Raw genomic sequence first — 19195 nt, 5'->3', positions numbered from 1 at the left:
ATGTAAGAGATGTTACTTCCTTGGTCTCCTTTGATCCACATCTTCCTGTGTCCTATAGCTGTCCTCTATGCTTGTATGCCAGCCTTGTTAGGGCTGTGAATATGTGGTTCCCTTATGTCTGGTAATTACTCTTTTGGCAGAGCTTGCTGATACTGGAAATCGTTTCTGTAGACTTGCTGATACATTAGCACATAATGAACACATCCCGGTAGTAAGACTTTAAGATCTAATGGTGTTTTTCTCCCTTTTAGTGGTTTTCCATTTGCAACAATTACAGCTACCATTCACCTCAAACCTCAATCTAAGTGCTTAGGAAACATTTGTACACCCATAAAAACACAGAAGATAAGAGCATCTTCCCCAGAACTGTTTATCTAGATGTGCAAGCAAAAACTGTCCTTTTAATCCTTCAGTATATGGAACACTCCCCAACCTCACTGAAATCAGTAGAAGCTAAGGACATTCAAAACAACCAGGGCATTTCTTCTTGCCTCTCCTTGTGGTATGTCACATTAGCCAACATTTCTATCTGCCTACAACACCCACTCTCCACTAGATATGTGATTACTGCTGCTTGATCAGCAGAGCTGCAAGTCTCTGTAACGAAGAGAAGGAGTGAATATGGGGTCCTTTTTGATTTCAATAAAGCTAAAATTTTTCAGTGAGAGTTAGGATTTTCTTGAAAAAATATATCACACTACAACACTAATACCACTACAAATAAAACATCTTAGAGCTTAATCATTTTGAGTTTCCTGATGAGTGATTCTATTATGTCTTTTCATATGTAAAAGCCACCAAGAAAGGTTAATTTTAATGAACAATGATATTAAAAGAACCGTTACCTGAATTCCTCATTAATTCCTAGATATGTCAGGAGTAATTATTTCTTCAAGTAATAAATCCCTTCCTGAGTAGCTGGATTGCTAGTCTTCTGACTCTAGCATCTTAGTTAATAATGAGTTTTATTGCTTACCTCCCATAAATACAAAGTTTCCTTTAAAATGCTGTCTTCTGGGGTAGAACAGTGGCACTGAGAGGTAGCGAACATCCTTTGAGGTCATCAGTGGAAGTCAGGATAGAAAAACATTCCCGAGGGTTCATTCAACCAGGGTTCTTGGTGTGAATCAGACATTTGATTACAGAATTGCTTTGGGAATAAAGTGAGCTGTACTAATACACCTTGCCCTAGGCTGAAAGCAAGAACCAGCAGATGTTGAGTGTAAACCAGTGCAAAATGTTTGAATGGAGGTGTGCAAAAATCTCTGGTGAAACCCTGAAAGCTTGAACCAAACTTGCCATGAAGATGCATTGTTCCGAAGCATTTGTTGGAATGGCTTGGGATTTTCTGCTTATTAAAAGCTATCTGTCTGTTCCTTGTCGGTGGACTTGAATCCACTATGGACTAACTGATTACCTACACAGATCTCTGGAAGCACAGGAAGAGAACTAAATTCAGAGATCATACAGGTGCCCATAGCCCACTTAAAAATATGAAGCTCTGCTCATTCTGGTGTACGAGAGTCATCTTTTGTTTGCTGACACACAAACAGATCTATGTCATAGACATGTATATGTATGTTATAACAAGAAACACGGATGTTGTAATGAATTTTCTAATTGGATATAGATGTCTGCTTGTTCTTAAACGGGGAATAAATACAGCTTAAATTACCTGTCTGATCACAGCTCAGACCTGCCCTAAGAACATAACCTAAAATACAGCTGGGGTAGATACATGTGTCAAATAAAAACAGGATGCTCACAAGACAAATTATCTCCTGCTGATAATGATTTTCAGCAAAAAGATAAGAATAGTCTTTCTCCTCAAAGGCTGCTGAAAACAATTCTGGTTTGTATAAAGGCACTGCCACGAGCCTTATAGAAAGCAGGCTGAAGCTCATGGGAAATATACCCTGCTTCTTTTTGCATCTGCACCTAATTTTGTTCTAACTGTTGGGTGTGACAGCATAATCAAAATGAAGAAGCGAGCATTAAAGCTCTTGAGCGACTTCCTATGAGATAGAGGTAATCTTGGCATTCACAGGAGAATTAAAATTGTGACAAGAAAGTAACACCACTGCTTAGGATCGTTTTAGAAATAAGGGACCAGACGGGAGGTTAATGTAACACAAACTTGGAGCTCTCTTATCTTGCCACTACGCCTCCCTGTATAATGGGTCATGCGGTTCACCCAGCTGAATAATTAAAAAAGTTTTAATGGGGAGGCAGAGCCATTCCCTTTTATAAGTGGGAGGGTGAGATACGTGCTGTTATTCTGCTGAAAAGTGATGAAAAAATACAGGTTTACTGTAAAGCTGAGATTTCTATCTGCTTTTTCTTCGGAAATGATTTAGTAATTATTCTTTTTTACAGCCTCTGGCCTCTCTTCTTCTCCGTCTACCCCAACACAAGTGACCAAGCAGCCCACGTTTCCTCTCGAATCCTATAAGCATGAGCCCGAGAGACTAGAAACACGGATTCACTGTTCTTCACCTCCGGACACAGGGCAGAGATTTTCTTTGCCTCCCTCCCAAAGCGCAGCCAAGCCTCCTATAATGACACCATCTCCCTGTGCTACCTCAAAAACTGTGAGTAAAACTTGTGTCCAGTTTTCCGTTGGAAAATGTACAGTGTCGTGTGTAATTGTTTCTTGTACTACAAGCTCAAGCTTGTGTGCCCATACTGTGGAAGGGCGAGAACGATTTCATGCGCCTTTTACTCCAGACTTGTCTCGGCATCTCAGTGTCTGGCTGACAAGGCATGAGGAATCCTAAGGTGGTAGCTCCTCTTGTGATTTAACCAAATAGCAACTAATTTTTGCCCAAAACACATTGCTGAGATCTGACTTCAGAGAAGGGTAAAATTTCATTTAGGTTGGTCTTCTATCTCCCTTAAAAAGAGCTGATGAGAGGTCTAGCAGCCAAGGAGAGCATATCAAACAGAAATTCACAGTAGGAGCTACAGGGTTTTGAGTTCTTGCTGTCCCTGGAGTCTGAGATGACTGGGGCAGCTGCTGTCTGATGGCACTAACTGCTACCATGCCATCTGTCCCACCTGAGAGCCGAGGAAGAAGGGCAGAACCAGCATGGTATTTAAGCAGATTCCAGGTAGCGGTGGTGTCTTCGCAGGAGCGGTGTCTTCGGTTCCTGGGAATGCATGAACGCAGCAGTTCCTGGGAACTGTAAATTCCACCCTCTGATGTTCTCTGTTGCAACAGCAGCACTGCACGCCTTTGTCGTGCCTCCTCCCTCCCTCCTTTGGCCAGCCTGAGCCTCAGGGGCATCACTGTTCTTCTCTTCTTCTGCACTCCTCTGCCTTTTTGCTCTTTCTTTTTTCCTGTTCATTCTTTGCATTAACATCTGTTCAAAGTTCCCCTCTCTCCAGAATTAACTACCGTGTGTTTCTCTTTCCCCAGCCTTTTTGCTTCTGTGTCGGTAGCTCCCCAGTAGCGGCTGCAGCTGTTGAGCTGTGTGGTTCTTAATGGTTCAAATACCACTTGCAAGTGGTTCACAGCCATCCAGTAAAGCACAGTCCCTCATTTGGGGAGCCCTTCTCTGCTGGCTGGGAAGTTTCCGACTTTTGACTTGCATTTTTTCATTGGCAGCTTATGACCATTTGCTCCTATAAATAATAGATGTTTTCATTCACTGCTCGTTACGTCCTGTTGTACCTGTAGCCAACCTTTGTTTTTCTTGACTAAGTAAGCCAAACTCTCCTTGCAAAACACAGACCTTCTGTTCTGCTGCTATGCAAAAAACCAAATAATTAAAAGTATTGAATAAAATAAATCCTACGCTTATAGTCAGGAACTCCAGCACTAACCCTTCTCCAGACTACTCGCTGCCTTTTCATGTAAGAAGTAGCCTTGGGATACACAAACTGTGAAACTTAAGGGCTTGCAGGACACAAATATACGTCTGGTAGGCTTCAGTCTATCAGTCATATTATTTGCATGTGAATGTGGTTTTCTCTGTTAGGCAGCTACAGGGGAGTCTTTGTACCTGTCAGAACAGAAACGGGGAAACAACGTAATCTTAGGACATTGCAGCAGCTGAAAGACTGAAAAGTCTATTGTGTTTTTATTTGCTGACTGGGACAATGTGAAGTTAAATGAAGTTAAATGAAGATACCAGAAAGAAGAAACAGACTTCTTGGCAAGTATTTATCAGCTGCTGTGGTTGTGTATCTGTACACAAGAGAATCTGGATGAAAACTCAATATATTGGACTCAATTATCTCCTTTTCAAAAGACACAGACAAATTCATATAACATACATAGGATGTACAACACCTGATTATCTTGGTTTTGTATCCTCTGCTCCCATTTATATCTGAGGAGAGTGAGCGTGCAGGGCTGCCAGTGACTCGTTAGGTTTTTGTTTTACTTGGGAACAAATGTCAGCAGCTACAGATCAGTGAGGAACCAAACAAAGCCGCTGACGTTTAATTTTCAACAGGGGCCATAGAAAGATTTGTCACGCTCTCCTAATGGAAGAAACTGCTCAGAGGGAAAAGCTAAATTTCTGCAGAAGGGCACAAAGCTGAAGCTGATGGGTGTTCGCTCGGGACTGTCGTGTCTTTCAGTCCCTGTAAGTTATTTCGCTGGCATTCCTTCACAAATATGACAGCAGTAGGCCAACAACCCTGATTTGAATACTGCATTTCAGACATTTCATTTATTCTTAGTTGTGCGCTAACAAGTGCTTGTTTTCACAGTGCAAATGCCATAAACAGATCTGTAAAAACAGCAAGCTCAAGTTCTTGTTGACTTAGATCACTGTTTCTTGGCTTAACGATTCCAAATATCTTAAGAACACTATAAATTATCTGATAAATGGCTTCGGAGTGGACATGCTGTTAGATGTTCAGTGTAATGACAGGGAAGCTTTTGTTGACAGCTGAAACAAGAAACTCTTATCTGCAGGGCTCTGTCAACTTAAATCTCATTACATTGTTTAATTAGTGATGATAATGTGTGAGATCCTAGAACTATTATAAATTATTCATGATTGCCGTACATATTGCAATAGCAAAGAGGAATCCGTGGGGCCAGAGGTGGAAGTATTATCAAACACCAGAAACAAACCAAACAGAACAGTGGATGAGGACAGGAATTTGCATATCAGGACTTGGAACTAAACCCATTTTTATAACAGCGTGCATTTGAAGCTGATTGTGTATGCGTTTTTTATGTCTGAGACTGTGGCAGTGAATAGTTAAATCTGTTGAATAATAGAGAAGACGTGAAAGAAAGAATCAAAATATTTATTTCCCGGCAGACATAATCAGGACTTTCTTGTTTCAATAGCACTTAGCTTGCGTTTCACCAAGATTTTTAAGCCTGAGCAGAGGGAGATGCTGCTTCTATGAGTATCACCTCAACACAGAATACAAATCTAAGCAATTAACCCCATGCTAAATGGATATCTGTGATAATCACTAAGGCCTGGATTTATCCCACCTAACTTTAGAAACCTATGTGAGCTGCTTAAGCGGGGAGTAGAGGAGCTCTGGCTGTCTCTGTATGTCAGAGAGGCGTTTGCAGAGGATAAATCAGATCTTAAGTGGGTTGAACAGCCCTTTGCACCGAGTGTACAGGGGGTGAGTCCAGGTGATGCATTTCTAGCTGGAGCGTTCCTGTTAGGTGCCCAAAGCTAGACGTGATGAGCCTCTGACCATCGTGGCAGCTCTTCCAGGCTTTCCCCTGGGCGTGTAGGTGTTCCTGGTGGTTGAGTTGGAAGGTTAGAATGAGAAATTCAGCTGATAAGAGATCAAAGCCATCCCAAAAGATTAGCGGGCACCACATTAAATGGGGAAGGAGCAACTTGATTTTTCGCCACGCAGTTCATGACTCTGTACTTTGGCCTTGTGTTGTTTGGCCTGTGTAACCTTCAGGCAGTTAAGTGGTGAATGATAACTCTTCTCTAATGTGACATTACTAACCATGAAAGGAATGTAGAGAGGTTGCAAATTCAATAGCGAACGTGTTTTCCCTGTTTCCGCTTTGCCCCTGTTTCCACGTGGAATGTAGTAGGTTGGGCTCAGTGGGCTTGGATCCTTTTCATTTTGGCCTTCCTTCTTCCACTGACACATAGGACACCGTGAAAATAACAGTATTCCCTGTCTCCTGCAAACACAAGCATTTTTGTGGCCCAGCATTTCCTGGCCTTTATGAGTTTCCTCTTTCCCTGCATGAGGAGCGGCCAGGCCAGAGAGAAGATGCTAGCTCCAAACTGAGCTCTCTTTTGGTGAAAAACAGGGCTGGGGCTTCCTTTGCTTTGAAGAAGTAACGGAGGCAGAACACACTTACAAATGGTCCCTTCCTTACGGTCGCAGACTTAACTACTGCTCTCGAAAGCCTAGTAATTTCCCAGAAGTTTCTTAAAAAGAAGGCATCTCAGCCAGAAGGCTGTCTGAGACTTAAGCTAAGCTTGTGTAAGTCCTCTTAAAACTGCACATGTAGGACACAGGAGAGACTGGAAGAGTCCATTTTACAGTCATTGCTGCTCCAGTGTATGGGAGAGGAGAGGTATAAGCTGTGAGTGGGACTGTCCCTTCCAATCACAGATACACAGAGGGAAAGGGAAGATTGTTTCAGCAGCTGCCTGTTTGTTAAACAGGAGCATTTCTCTGCGAGGCTATTCGTGCTGTTTCTTAGCCAAAATGTAGTAAAGTCAAAAACAGGGCTCGTAACTTGTTCGGCGTGAAAGGCTATTACATCACACCCTGCTGCTGGCAGGCAGCCTGGGAACCAGGAGATGTGCAGCAGGTCCTCCAGTTTGGCTCTCTCCAAAAAAGCCATGCCACCTATCAGAGCTCCCGTAATCAAGCTGGCTGATTAAAGAGATTTAAATCTGATGAAGAGAACAGAAAACAGAAAACGTTCTTTGATTCTGATGCTGAGTTTAAATAAAAAAAAAAAAAAAAAAAAAAGTATAGGCTGGGAAAAAAAAAAAAAAAAAATGGAATCCAGTCTGCAAATATACAAGAACTCCCTATTTCAGCATTCATGTGGTTTAAGGATATATACGAGTGCCAAGGCATTGCTATGATTCAGCTTTGATTTACACCACAGTAAACTGATCATAAAAATTAGAGCCAGCAAGGCTGTCATTTACCAGTAAGAAGGCTCTGGCAGTGTTGTGTCCAGACTAGTTTTAAGTGCTTTAATACCAGCGCTCCTCCTGGGAGATGATTCTGTTCTCTAATGGATCCTCTGGGCTGTGACGAGCCATCTGTGTTTCAACATTTCTCCCTCCTCAACTGTTGCTGTCCATGTGAAAGTGCATTTAATTTAGGAGTGGTATATACTCGTCCAACAGTTGGCATGCAAGTAATTAGTTGCAAACCTAGGAAATGAACAGCTTTTTGATACCGTGTAATTTAACTGCCTAACAATTACATGCGATATTAATGGAAAAATGTCCTGAGCCTACCAGATTTGGATTCATTCTGCTCTGACAGAGCATCAGGGTGGCTCCGCTGAGCTGAAGAGAGGCCCACAGTGTTCATAGTGAGCTTCAGTTGGATGCTAGGAATAGACGAACCAGTGAACTCACTCAGAATTGAATGTTACAAAAGCAGAGAGCTTCAGCTCTACCACACTCCTGCTTAATTACAACTCCCAGTTTAATAATACTCTATTCTGTCCCTTTACCCCTAGCAGTCTTGCCTTTTGTACCGTATCTGGTATTTTCTCCCCTTTTAAAGCATGAAAAAAAGCATCTTACTGGTAATTTTCTATTGGTTAATTCGCATTTTTTAAAACTACTTATTTGGTTTAGAAGAAAAAATGTGCAGTCACGACCTCCTGTAACCCTGGATTCCTCATGTATTTGTATTCGGGTTGCAGCGTTCGGATTCATGGCAATCAATCTTAGGATGTAGAGAAATGATATTGCATAAACTTTTCTGCCCCGAGGAAATGCGTGTCTGTGTCAGCTTGTGGCTTTTTCTATAGAGCTAATTTAATCAACCAGCTATGAGTTTACTCTGCGCAGAATTTATTTGAACGGCATGAAGCCCTACAATTCCTGTTCCTCTTAGCGCTAGATCAAAAGGAGAGAGGCTAGGTAGAAGGGATGAGTAGCCAAAATGCTGAGTTCAATCAACTCCCAGCTGCTTGGGCAGCTCTCATAAGGCTGTAAGTAGCTAAGGCAATTAAAACCAGAGCATCTGTGAGTTTCTTCTATCTACATCAGTACCAAACTCATGACCCCAGCATTTTGAAGAGAAAGTTAGTGGCTTAAAGCAAAGTTACCTTTATCACTGATGTCCTGAACTGTGCATGGTATAAAAAGGCTAAAACTAAGCACCTGGCTTCGTGTACCTATATGAACAGGTAGCTTCTCGATAAGTAACATGGTGTGAGAGGGTGGTTTAGGATTTACAGCCTGCTTTTACCATTGAACTGATTTCAGTCACAGTTTGCCTCTCCATTTTAGACTCGTTAATTTAATAAGCATCTTGTTATTCTGCTAGGAGATTGGAACTTCTTACAGGAGCGAGCTCTGTCCGTGATCACAAGCCTGATACACACCTTGTGACTTAATATATAGGTGCAGCTTAATAGAGGATCGCTGCCAGTTTCTTACCAACTCCATCTGGCAACGTAGGAAGACAAAAATTATGTTTTCAACCTTCTCTGTTGCACCATGCCCGCTTATGTATTTCACTGGATGGAAAATCCAGCTAAGAATAAGCAAAAATATGCTACAGGCTGGGATCGTTGGGTGGGAACTCTACGAGTTCCTCATCAATCCCCATCTTTTTTAGCCTGGTTTTGTCTGCATTGTATTTTTAGATACACTGTCTTCAAGAGCCAACAGAGCTATAAAGAATGTAAACAGCTGGTCGATACCAAAAGGGCACAGACGACATAAAGCAGCAATGTTCCTCTCTCTCTTCCTCACAGCGTTGCCTCGTCCTTTCCTCTGTGACTGGAGGAAACCGTTCAGGTTGGGAGAAATAAGGGGGACGTTGCAAGCAGCTCTCCCTTCTGTACAGCTCCTTTCCTGCAGCGTTCATATTTCAGTGTCACTGTCTGCTTATGCATGAGGAAAGCAATCCAGCTCTTTAGAAATACAGCTTGTGTCTGTGTTCTTTTTCTTTTAAGATAACAATCAACCAAGTTTGGCCATTTGAAAGTCAGCTGCATGGGCTGCTGACTCAGAAGAGGACTAGATACCATCTTGGCAGCAGCTTGGAAAAATGTTTCCATTGTGCTTGTGAAATGAATGCAAAATATTTATTCTGTGAGCTTGTTCACAACAGCATTCTTAGCTGGAATTAAGGGCGAGGCCATGTGGAAGACGTTTTTAGGAAGACAATAATGATTTGTACAATGCCCAAGGTATGCGTAAACTCATTTTCTGATTAATAAAGAACAAAGCTCCTACTGTATGCAGCTTGTAAGCTGAAGTGTAGAACGGTGAAGTAATCAGTAGAGCACAGCATCACAGAATATCCCGAGCTGGAGGGACCCACAAGGATCATCGAGTCTGACTGCTGAACAGATAAAAGAGCAAAGGTAGCAGAGGCAGAAGGGTCAGCAAAGGAAGGGGAGGGGGCAGAATCCAAGAGAGGGGGTTTCAATGTAGTCTTTTTGCATATTTAGGGGTACAGTTAATTGTCAATTATAAGGTTAATGCCTTAGATTTTTGGAAATGTTAACTCTCACATTTTTTCACTTACACCTGCACAAGCCAGGGCATCTTCAGCATGTAGAAAGCCTTCCTCCCACCTCGGAACAAAAATTACGAATTGTTAGTTTGTGGTGTGTGAGCACATAGGATTTCAGCAGGAAAAGAAACACAATTCTTGCCCGAGGACCTTACTGTCCAGGAGCCCGATCTAGCAAAACAGGCCAGGCAAATTCTAAAACTGTAAGCATTGGCTTGAAGAGGATTGTTCCTAAGCACTACTTCCCGTATGCACTCGCAGACCAGATTTTAAGTGTAGCCATAACACAGCCAGCAATGTCAGGGCACTGAGGAAAGGTAATCTGAAGGTTACAGCGCTGAGCCTCGCTGAGGTTGCTGTGTTTGTGTTGCCGAATCTCAGGTGCTGTTTTGGTTTGGTTTGTGTCAATGCTGTGATGGCCTCGATCCAGGAAAGCACTTCAACGTGGGGTTAATTTTCAGCGCGTCGGTGGTCCGGTTGGAGTCAGCAGTACCACAACACTCAGGGCTGTGTGCATGCTAAGCCACTTTGCTCGGTCAGGGTCTTTGTACAAGTTTTATTGTCTGTGAAAACACTTACAAATGACCAGCACAAGTACTGGAGATGAGAAAGGAAGCTAATGGGCAGGCAGAGGATGGAAAAAGAGGTGGGGAAAACAGCTACTGATGAAGAAATAGCTTATGAAAGACATCAGATTCCTCTCCTGCCCCTTTCCCTTAAGCATACTGATGACAACCCTCAAGAGTACATCCCCACAGACACGCTGCACACAGGGCAGGATGCTGCCCAAGCCGATTCCTTAGGAAGCACTGCGAGGAATTGCTTTTACAAAGAGCACACAGCTTTCTTTCCTGGAATATGTCTTCAGAAAGAGACAGCAAGAGGTCACTGGGCACCACTCCGGTACAAAAGGACATAATACAAGCTGGTCATCAGGTAGTTTCTTCCATCATCCAAGATTTTACAGATACAGGGGTTGCGTTTTAAAGGAAAGGATGATTTCCTCAGTCCTTCCTCATGGCCCCAAACATGGCTGTTGCTGTTCTAGTTCTCTGAATTCAAGATTTCCTCCTCTCTTTTCAGTTACAGAGTTGTAAAGGAAAACAAGGAGTTTAAAAAAGAAAAAAAAAAATACAATGCCAGAAGCTAGAAGAAGCTAGAATGAACACGTTCTACAGAAGTCAGATATTCGCAGAGCAGGAGATGTGAGTGGCTTAAGATAAGTTGACTACAGATAGCATGGTGTATTGAAAAGCTTTAGCAACAAGCTTTAACACTACAGACTATGAGCACGTATAGAAACCTCTCATTTCCAGAGCTCATCCAGATTTACACAACAGATCGTTGTAAAGTAGGCTGCTTTTCTAAGCTATGTATTTCAGAGCTTGCTTTAAAATAGTTGAGACGTTCTCGAGAACTGATCATTTTCGAAGAATTACCATAGGACATTCTGTCCTGCTGATTGTATGCAGATTAGTAAATACACACACATGCCCCGGATTTAATGTTGTGTGCTGGAAGGCAAACTTTCATTTTCACTTGTTTTTACCACTACTAACCATGAAATTACTTTAAAAATGGGAATCGATATAATGTCTACCTAAGTCAATTAACAACCTGAAATAAATACAGATTTTATTTTATTTTTTTCTGGAGATCTATAGCCAGGCATCTGTTCTGAACGTGGTGTGCCTTTCCCAAGAGCTTAAAATATCATCAAAACAAACTAAAAATGAATATAACAACCACTGAAATGTCAAAGCCAAACCAGCTCCCCTTCCTTCAAGAATGCCCCATCGTGTCTCTCTCTCACAAAGCCTTACTTGGGCATCCTCTGAGAAGAGCCCAGCTGAAACTCCTGAGCTTAACTCCAACAGCCAAGGTTAGAGCAGGCTCTTGGGATTGCCCAGCCAGCAGCAGTTTCCCTTCTGCGCTGCCATCGCTCCTCCGTGAGCCCTTTCTCTGGCTCCCTCTGTGGCAGACAGCACAGCACAGAGGTCGTGGCCCTGATACGAAGGTCCAAGGCTTGCAGAACATCTCACCTTAAAAGGGGATGCTCTTGGTTTCGAAAAACTTGCAAATACAACCATCATGGCAGAAACAATTGCTTTAATCTCAAACCCATGAGAGCATTATTTAGTTTAGTGTTCAACTGCATTTTTGTTTTTGTTTAGGTGAAACAGACACTGAATTTCTAGTCAGCTGTTTAAATGCACTTCAGAAACTCAGAGACATCTCCAAAGAGCTTATATACAATGCAATCTGTGTGTAGGCAATACATATCACTGATATATGTTACATTCTCTAAATAGATTTTAATCCTGACTGTACTGAAATGTGTGTGTTTTTTTCTGTTGGCTTCAGAAGGGCTACATTCATTCACAGCTCAGCTGTTACTTTACCTGTAAGGACGATTTAAGCAGCCCACTTTCATACTGCTGGTAACTGGGAGATACCACGCCACGTTAATACAGAGGTCTCCTCAGACAGACCGATGAATTGTGAACACAATCCTTTATTTCCCTATTTTGAGGGCCTGGGATAAACTAAAAAAAAATAATAAAATAAAGTAAAAACAAATAATATAAAAAACTTGGGGAGCATGTCAAGGAATAATTCCAGCTCCCAGCAGACATCTAACTACCAACTGTATCTAAGCATGTGCTTATGAACCCAGTGTTCACCAGATGCACACTGTGCACATCCACTGACCACGAATACTTTTGTATCCTTTTATAAAAATACTTTAAAAATACTTTTTTTTTTTTTTTTTTTTTTTTTATTGCACAAACTGCAGTAATGCAAGCACGGTGGCTGGCTTGCTGGAGGTAGAGCCCAGGTCCTTAGTGTGGAACTAATTTGAATTCTTTTTGATTCTGGTTCAGGGAATACAGGGAAAAGCCTTATCGGTATTTCCACATCTCTTCATGTTCGGAGTCATAAAACTTTTAGCTGAAGCACTTGATGTGCTTCTTGCTTGGCAAAGTCCTCGCTTCAGTCCCTTCTGGATGGTGCCAAACCACAGAACCAGTACCTTGGAGGAGCTGGTTTCAGTGGCAGTGATGGAACAACTGGCGTGATGGAACAATTTGGTTAAGAGGTTGTCATATGGAAAGCATGCATGACAGAAGGAAGATAGCTGTTGCACGATGCTGTCATCACAGACTTCTTTTACGCAGAATAAAGGAGAAGCAGCACACAATTATGCCCGCAGTGATCAGCAGTATGTCTGGAAGTAATTCAGAGGAAGGTCAGGTTCCTCAAGCTATGCAGATTTGGTGCCATCTGAAAAATAATTTTATGTCAAAAGCTGATTTATTTGGAGATTACAAGTTAGCCATGGGCTCTGTGTTGAAGGACGTTGGCCTGCCTCTTTGAGATAGCTTTTGAATACTTCTGCTGTCCTATTGACTATGGAGATCCTCATCATGATAAGCTCTGTAGAAGGCGGCTACTTATTGCATAGCTCACTTGCTACAAGTTCAGGCAGCAGTTATCTGCTCCTTTGTGAAGCTCGTGCCACCGAGTGAATTATTTGTTCAGTCCAGATGTATGTAAACTTCTTAAAGCTTTGTTGAGATCATGGGTGATTCAGCTGTGAGCTGAAGACTGTCCCCATTTTTCAGCAAACCACTCTTCCAACACTCACCCGCATTGTCCTGCTAATGTTTAGGCTCCAGGTCTCTGCTTCCAGGCTTTCAGAGCTGCTGATGATCATGAAAATTCCATTTTAACAGTAAGCTACTAATAGGTTACTGGAATTATGCAGAGTTTACTCAAACCTGAAGTGTGATATCAATTACCCTCAGGCTCTGTAAGGGAAAAGGTGTTTCATTTTAGATTTTAAAAACCCCACCACTGAAAGCTGGTGTAATAAGTGTTTGCACACTGAAGTCACTATCCGTGGTTGAGGCTTTGAAATACAACACTAGGATGAAGAAAGCAAAATGGTGCATAGTAAATGTTTATTCATATCAGATTTGGCTCCAGGTATTTTTTTAATCTGTTATTCTCAGTGGCCTCTGTTCCATAGAGTACTCTGCAGTACTGTGGCCTCAATCCAGCAAAAGTACTTAAGTAAATGCTTAAGTAACACAAATAATCCTTCCGTGTTCGATGCCTGTGGATGAAGCCCCAGGTAAATGTGGGCTCACACTTATTCTTGTCCATCCTCTTTAAATTAGTTAATGCTTACCTGTTTTTTAATCAATGATTTAGCTTAATCTGTTTTATTATGATTATTAAAAACAAACAGATGAAACCACAGTATGTTTGTCACACTCAGAAATATCGACTGTAATGCTTATGAGCTGATTACTACAGCTTTCTCCAGCAATCATTTCTCCTTTCCCTCTTGCCATCTCAGTGTGATAAGAGCGAGGTCCTATTTCAAAGAGACTCGGGAGCACTCAATCACGTGTGAAAAAAGCTAAAGCCTATCTTTTCAAGCATATATGATATAAACATTTAAGACAAGAACACTTAAAAAAACAGGAACACATTACAGTACTGAGTGAGATCCTTATGTTTGCAGCGATAGCACTATCATCACATCACTGTTCTTAACAAGCAACCTCTAGACAGTTCCTCACAAGTAAACTTTTTTGAACTTTGTGTTCAAAAGGACAGAAGTTAAATCGTGGCTTGACTAATAACATGCCATGCTGATAATTCTGTGATTCTGTGATAATACCGATTCAGTCTCCTCCTATATTCTAGATGCATAATGTGGCGAATGAATATTGGCCACACAGGCTTCTTTAGAGAATGCCTCTTTGATATTCTTGACTCAAAACTCTTATCTGAGTTGCAGAGTGAAGCAGGATCAGACATACAGCTAGAGATTAGAGGTTATGTAAACAAATCCTGTCTCTTCACCACTTCTGTTTTGACTTCTCTGCAAGAATTTAGCTGGGGATCTAGGCTATACCTTGGTTGTTTACTTCCTTGAGGTTTATTTTTTTAGAAGTGCTTACTTCTTCTGGCACTGCTACCAACATTTTTTTTCAGACAAAGCAGGAAAGCGATATAGACCACTGTTCTTGTCTAAAACAGGTTCTTTGTTTCTGATGTTAGATCAAAAGAAGTTTTGTAAATCCTTCCTTTTTCTCAATTAAGCCAGTGACAGAACTCCCTGGGATTAAACTGCAAGTTCATTTCCATACAGAAATATTTAGGAAGGGCTCTCCACTAAAAACATGAAATCACTCTCCACATTCAGTTCGTGTATCTTCAGGGTAAAGAGATTTCAACACTGTGTGCTGTAATTGCAGTGCAGATTTAGTATAAATGCACATCATTCATTTCAATATCTTTCCTGGTGCACTCCTATAACCACTCTTAGGCTACGTGTTATTGCTGTTCCAAGTACGTTATCCATTAAAACCTACTAAAGGTCCCCAACTGTAACTCCTGATCACTAATAATTAACTCTGTGAAGTAATTAATATTATAGCTCTTGGTGTGTGTGAGGATACAAATATAATTCAGTGGGAGGCTAGTTACTACTTCTGAAAGGTAAAAGCAATGCATAGTTACTGTGTCATGTCAGCAGATTCCCCATTAGGACAACTGTTGGACTCACATTCTGATGGTATTAGGATGAAGAAAAAAGTCCTTTCCGGGCAGAGTTCTTATCCAATGGCAAATGGTTCGAGCTGTTTTAAAAAGAAGCAACGACAGCCATCTTTAATCTCACCGTACAATATTAGAAACACATGCAGGGTAGGTACAACTTGTTCCATCACTTTCACACCTGCTGCAGGCTAGTTGTGCCTCTAACTCGTTAAGGGCCATGCAGATTAGGGACAGAGCATGGTAAGAGAACATGCAACGCTGACACCAAGTTCATTTTCAATGCCACGCGTTGTTATTGGGATTTGGTTACTGTGTTCTAAACAAATTGTAATCTCTGAGTTGTCACAATCTTCATTTGTACTTACTACGTGCTGAAATGATTACAGCATCTAGTATTTCAAAACCTTTTTAAGACTAGAGCAAAGTTTATTGCAATCCTTCCAGGTACAGGAAGAAAACACTTGAATCCAGTATTTTGTATGAGACATCCCCTTCCTTACTAGCTGTTTGTTGGGTGCCGGAACTGAGATTCCTTAGAGTAAATGGTAAAACTACAATTCCTGCACAGCTGCTCTTTTCACTCCAAGTTTTTTGAGGCGAGGAGGACTTTGCACCAGAACCAGGCCCAGAGCTCTGCACTGGGACTGACCATGTTTTCTATGCATGTAACAGACTCTCAGGCTGTCATCCTACAGCAATCCTTTTCACCACACAGTTAACATTTTTAAATATGGAAGGGATTCAGGATGGGATCCCGATCCCAGACTCACTGATTTCAGCCTTCCCAGCTGTTGTAAGCCACTGGTATCAGTTATGACACTCTAGAAGAAAACAAGTAGGAGTTTAATTTACAGATTAACCAGCAGATGAAAACTTTTTATCTGATATTTTTTGTCCCTCTCCACTTCATAAACCAGACTAAATTAAACCGACAAAATAAACAGTTTTTTAAATTAACTTTGCACAAACAGATTGCTACAGAATAAGCGTATCTATGACATACATTTGGAAAAAATCTGAATTGTTCATTGACAGCTCATCAAGAGAAGAGCTGTTAACTACTTGACTGGTGTAGAACTGTAATTGTAAGTAGCAGTAACAAATGGTGGGAAAATTACCATTTGTAGCTTACTCTTGCATTCAAAATGGGTTTGCCTTGATTTGCATTTAGATGGGAATTCCTTCTTGTTGCTCTTCAATCCATTAGGTTTTATAAGGTAAGGAGGGTTTTTTTTCCCTTTCTGAAGTACTTCGAAGGGCATTCAGCTTTACTGCTGAACTGTGAGCTGCACGGGTGGCACCCCCAGCATACCTGTATTGATAACGTTACCACCTCCAGGGATCGGAATGAAAAGAGGAGGAAAAAGGAAAAGCTTGGAGACAGCCTTGAATTTATCTGAAAATGTGTATTTCTTACTAAAGAACAGGTATCGTCTTTGTTGAAATGCTTGAATAAGTGTTCCACACACGCTTGTGATTTCCAGCAGCATTTCATTTTCCTTTTTTTTTTTCTATTAGTACCCAGTCATCAAAGACTTTGTTTTTACTCAGTATTTTAGTATTTTTTCTACTTTAGCATTAAGGCCACTTGTTTTGGGGGGAGAAGCAAAGCAGAGTTGTATTTCTATTAGATTTTTAGTAAACTTTGGCTTTCATACAAAACATAAAGATTTCTCACTGAATTCTCATACAAAGACTAAGTATGTCTTTCAAAAGACTGCAAAGACGTAGAAACAAAAGAAAATAAGTCTAGAAAGAATTGATTAAATAAAATTAATTACTTTTCCCCAAGAGCACAATCAACTGTGTGTAAACAATTCCCAACAAATGTCTTTCTAACCTGTTGCTAATAAACTCCAGTTATGGGCATTTTACAGTTTTTTGTTTTCTTTTGATTTCAGCAAAGTGTGCTGGTGTTTCACTGTCATTGTCATAGAATCATAGAATTATTAGAGAAAAGACTTGCAAGATCATCTGGTCCAACCATCCCCCTACCACCAACGTCACCACTAAGCCATGTCCCCAAGCACCACATCCACCCTTTCCTTGAACAACCCCATGTACGGTGATTCCACCACCTCCCTGGGCAACCCGTCCCAATGCCTGACTGCTCTTGCTGAGCAGAAATGTCTCCTCATTTCCAACCTGAACCTCCCCGACACAGCTTGAGGCCACTTCTTCTTGTCCTGTTGCTTGGGAGAAGACAACAACTCCCACCTCAATACAACCTCCTTTCAGGTAGTTGTAGAGAGCAGTAAGCTCTCCCCTGAGCCTCCTCTTCTCCAGACTAAACACCCCCAGCTCCCTCAGCTGCTCCTCACAGGACTTGTGCTCCAGGCCCTTCACCAGCTTCGTAGCCCTGCTCTGGACACGCTCCAGGGCCTCGATGTCCTTCTGGTATGGAGGGGCCCAAAGCTGAGCACAGCACTCGAGGTGCGGCCTCACCAGAGCAGAGTACAGGGGGACGATCACCTCCCTAGCCCTGGTGGCCACACTATTCCTGATACCAGCCAGCAGAGTTCTCCTAAATTCCAACCAAAGACCTTCTTGCTAAAGGCTACATAACTTCTTATTTCATTACCCAGAGACCCAGAAGATAGTTTATCACTTTCCTTCTTGCAAAAACTTGTTACATTTGGAACCTGTGGTTTTATTTTCCTTCAGTCCTCTTTTTTTGAGGAGGTTTAGTGTTTCTTTACAGGTCATATCTTCTCTACTCCTAGATGATCGTCGTTGCTTTTCTTCAGACTCTTGAGTTCTTTGGATTCTTGAGTTCAATGTCCCAATCCAAATCCAATATCCCAGCTGGCAACTAACCAGCAAATATGTAGAACAGACTTTCCATGTCTTATCTGTAACACTTTTGCAGACGGTGTGATGTTTTCTTCCAAGAATTTGTGCTGTCTCACATTTAGTTTCATTCTCTGGCCATTTCCTTGCATGACTGCTGAAAGCATATATTCATTAGTCCTTCCTCAGGTCCCCAGTGAAAACAGTGAATGATATTAGACAGAACATAGACCTCTGTGGAATCCTCTCTTAAACCCTTCCAGTTAGATAAAAACATGTTACTACCTTCCTTGTGAGTACGGTTCTGACCTTTGGCAGTATTTTCTTCTAGACTGTCTGGCTTGCTTAGGAAAGTGGCGTGCAAGATAATGTCAGAAGTCCTGTTAAGTCATGCAGCATCTGCCTACCACAAGACTTCTAACCTGTTATTAAAGTGACTGAGATTGGTTGTGTTGGCTGTTGCTGGTGATCTTCCTTTCCTCTAGCTACTTAAAATGGGGGTACTTTTACCTCTTACCCGTCTTGGAATCAAAGTTACATTGCCCAGTTTAGAGTTTCTCCTCTAGTTTATTTTTTCTCCGCCCACCTTCCCTTGCAGACAGATATTCTAAGTAGAATGAGCCTAATCAATCTAGAGATCTAAGCTGTACAGCGACTTGAGTCCAGTACCCAAATCATTTTATCACAAGTACTCGTCTAAAAGAGGTCATGTGAATGACGTTCTAGAAATGTCTGTTCCTCCACTGGTGGCAGAAGCAGCAGCCTAGGTTAACTCATTCACTACAAAAAGCTACGTGGTATGTGTCCAAGCTCAGGTGAGGTGAATCTCCTTCATTTTGATATAGCTGGTCTGATCTGATGACTGCCACTGATAGCTTCCTATCCCAGGAGGTGCATTCCTACCAATTCAGGGAGGCAAACTGGCAGGGAACTACATCAAAAATAGTTTTCTGTTGATACTAATGATGTAATTTAAATATTTAGAATGGTCTTAGGAAAATAAAGGAATTCCTTCATCAGGACACAGGACTAAAAGGACATCTAGATAATCAGATGTGTTTTACTACGTTCATTATAAGTGCATATTTAATTTACATGACTGATTTTACTTCTACAGAGTATTATTAACTCTCTTTACCCTAGA

At 41.5% G+C, this 19195-nt stretch overlaps 1 protein-coding gene across 4 annotated transcripts in view; it reads left to right on the top strand.

The window, feature by feature from the left end:
* The window catches only part of PRKAG2 (protein kinase AMP-activated non-catalytic subunit gamma 2), a gene marked incomplete at its 5' end in the record, with an annotated part of 209706 nt that overhangs the window by 141341 nt on the left and 49170 nt on the right, over positions 1–19195 (top strand). For 2 of the 4 annotated variants that reach the window (XM_084282200.1, XM_084282202.1), the window contains one exon: positions 2377–2591. In XM_084282200.1, coding sequence (XP_084138326.1) covers positions 2377–2591 — 215 coding nt within the window. Of the gene's footprint in view, positions 1–2376; positions 2607–19195 lie in introns of those variants that run through there. The other 2 variants (XM_084282201.1, XM_084282204.1) reach the window with 2 other exon arrangements.

This window comes from Netta rufina, assembly GCF_964035555.1.
Source record: "Netta rufina genome assembly, chromosome: 2".
Classification (NCBI taxonomy): Eukaryota; Metazoa; Chordata; class Aves; order Anseriformes; family Anatidae; genus Netta; species Netta rufina.
The sequence above is the reverse complement of the archived record's forward strand: the minus strand, read 5'-3'. Positions and strand labels throughout refer to the sequence as shown.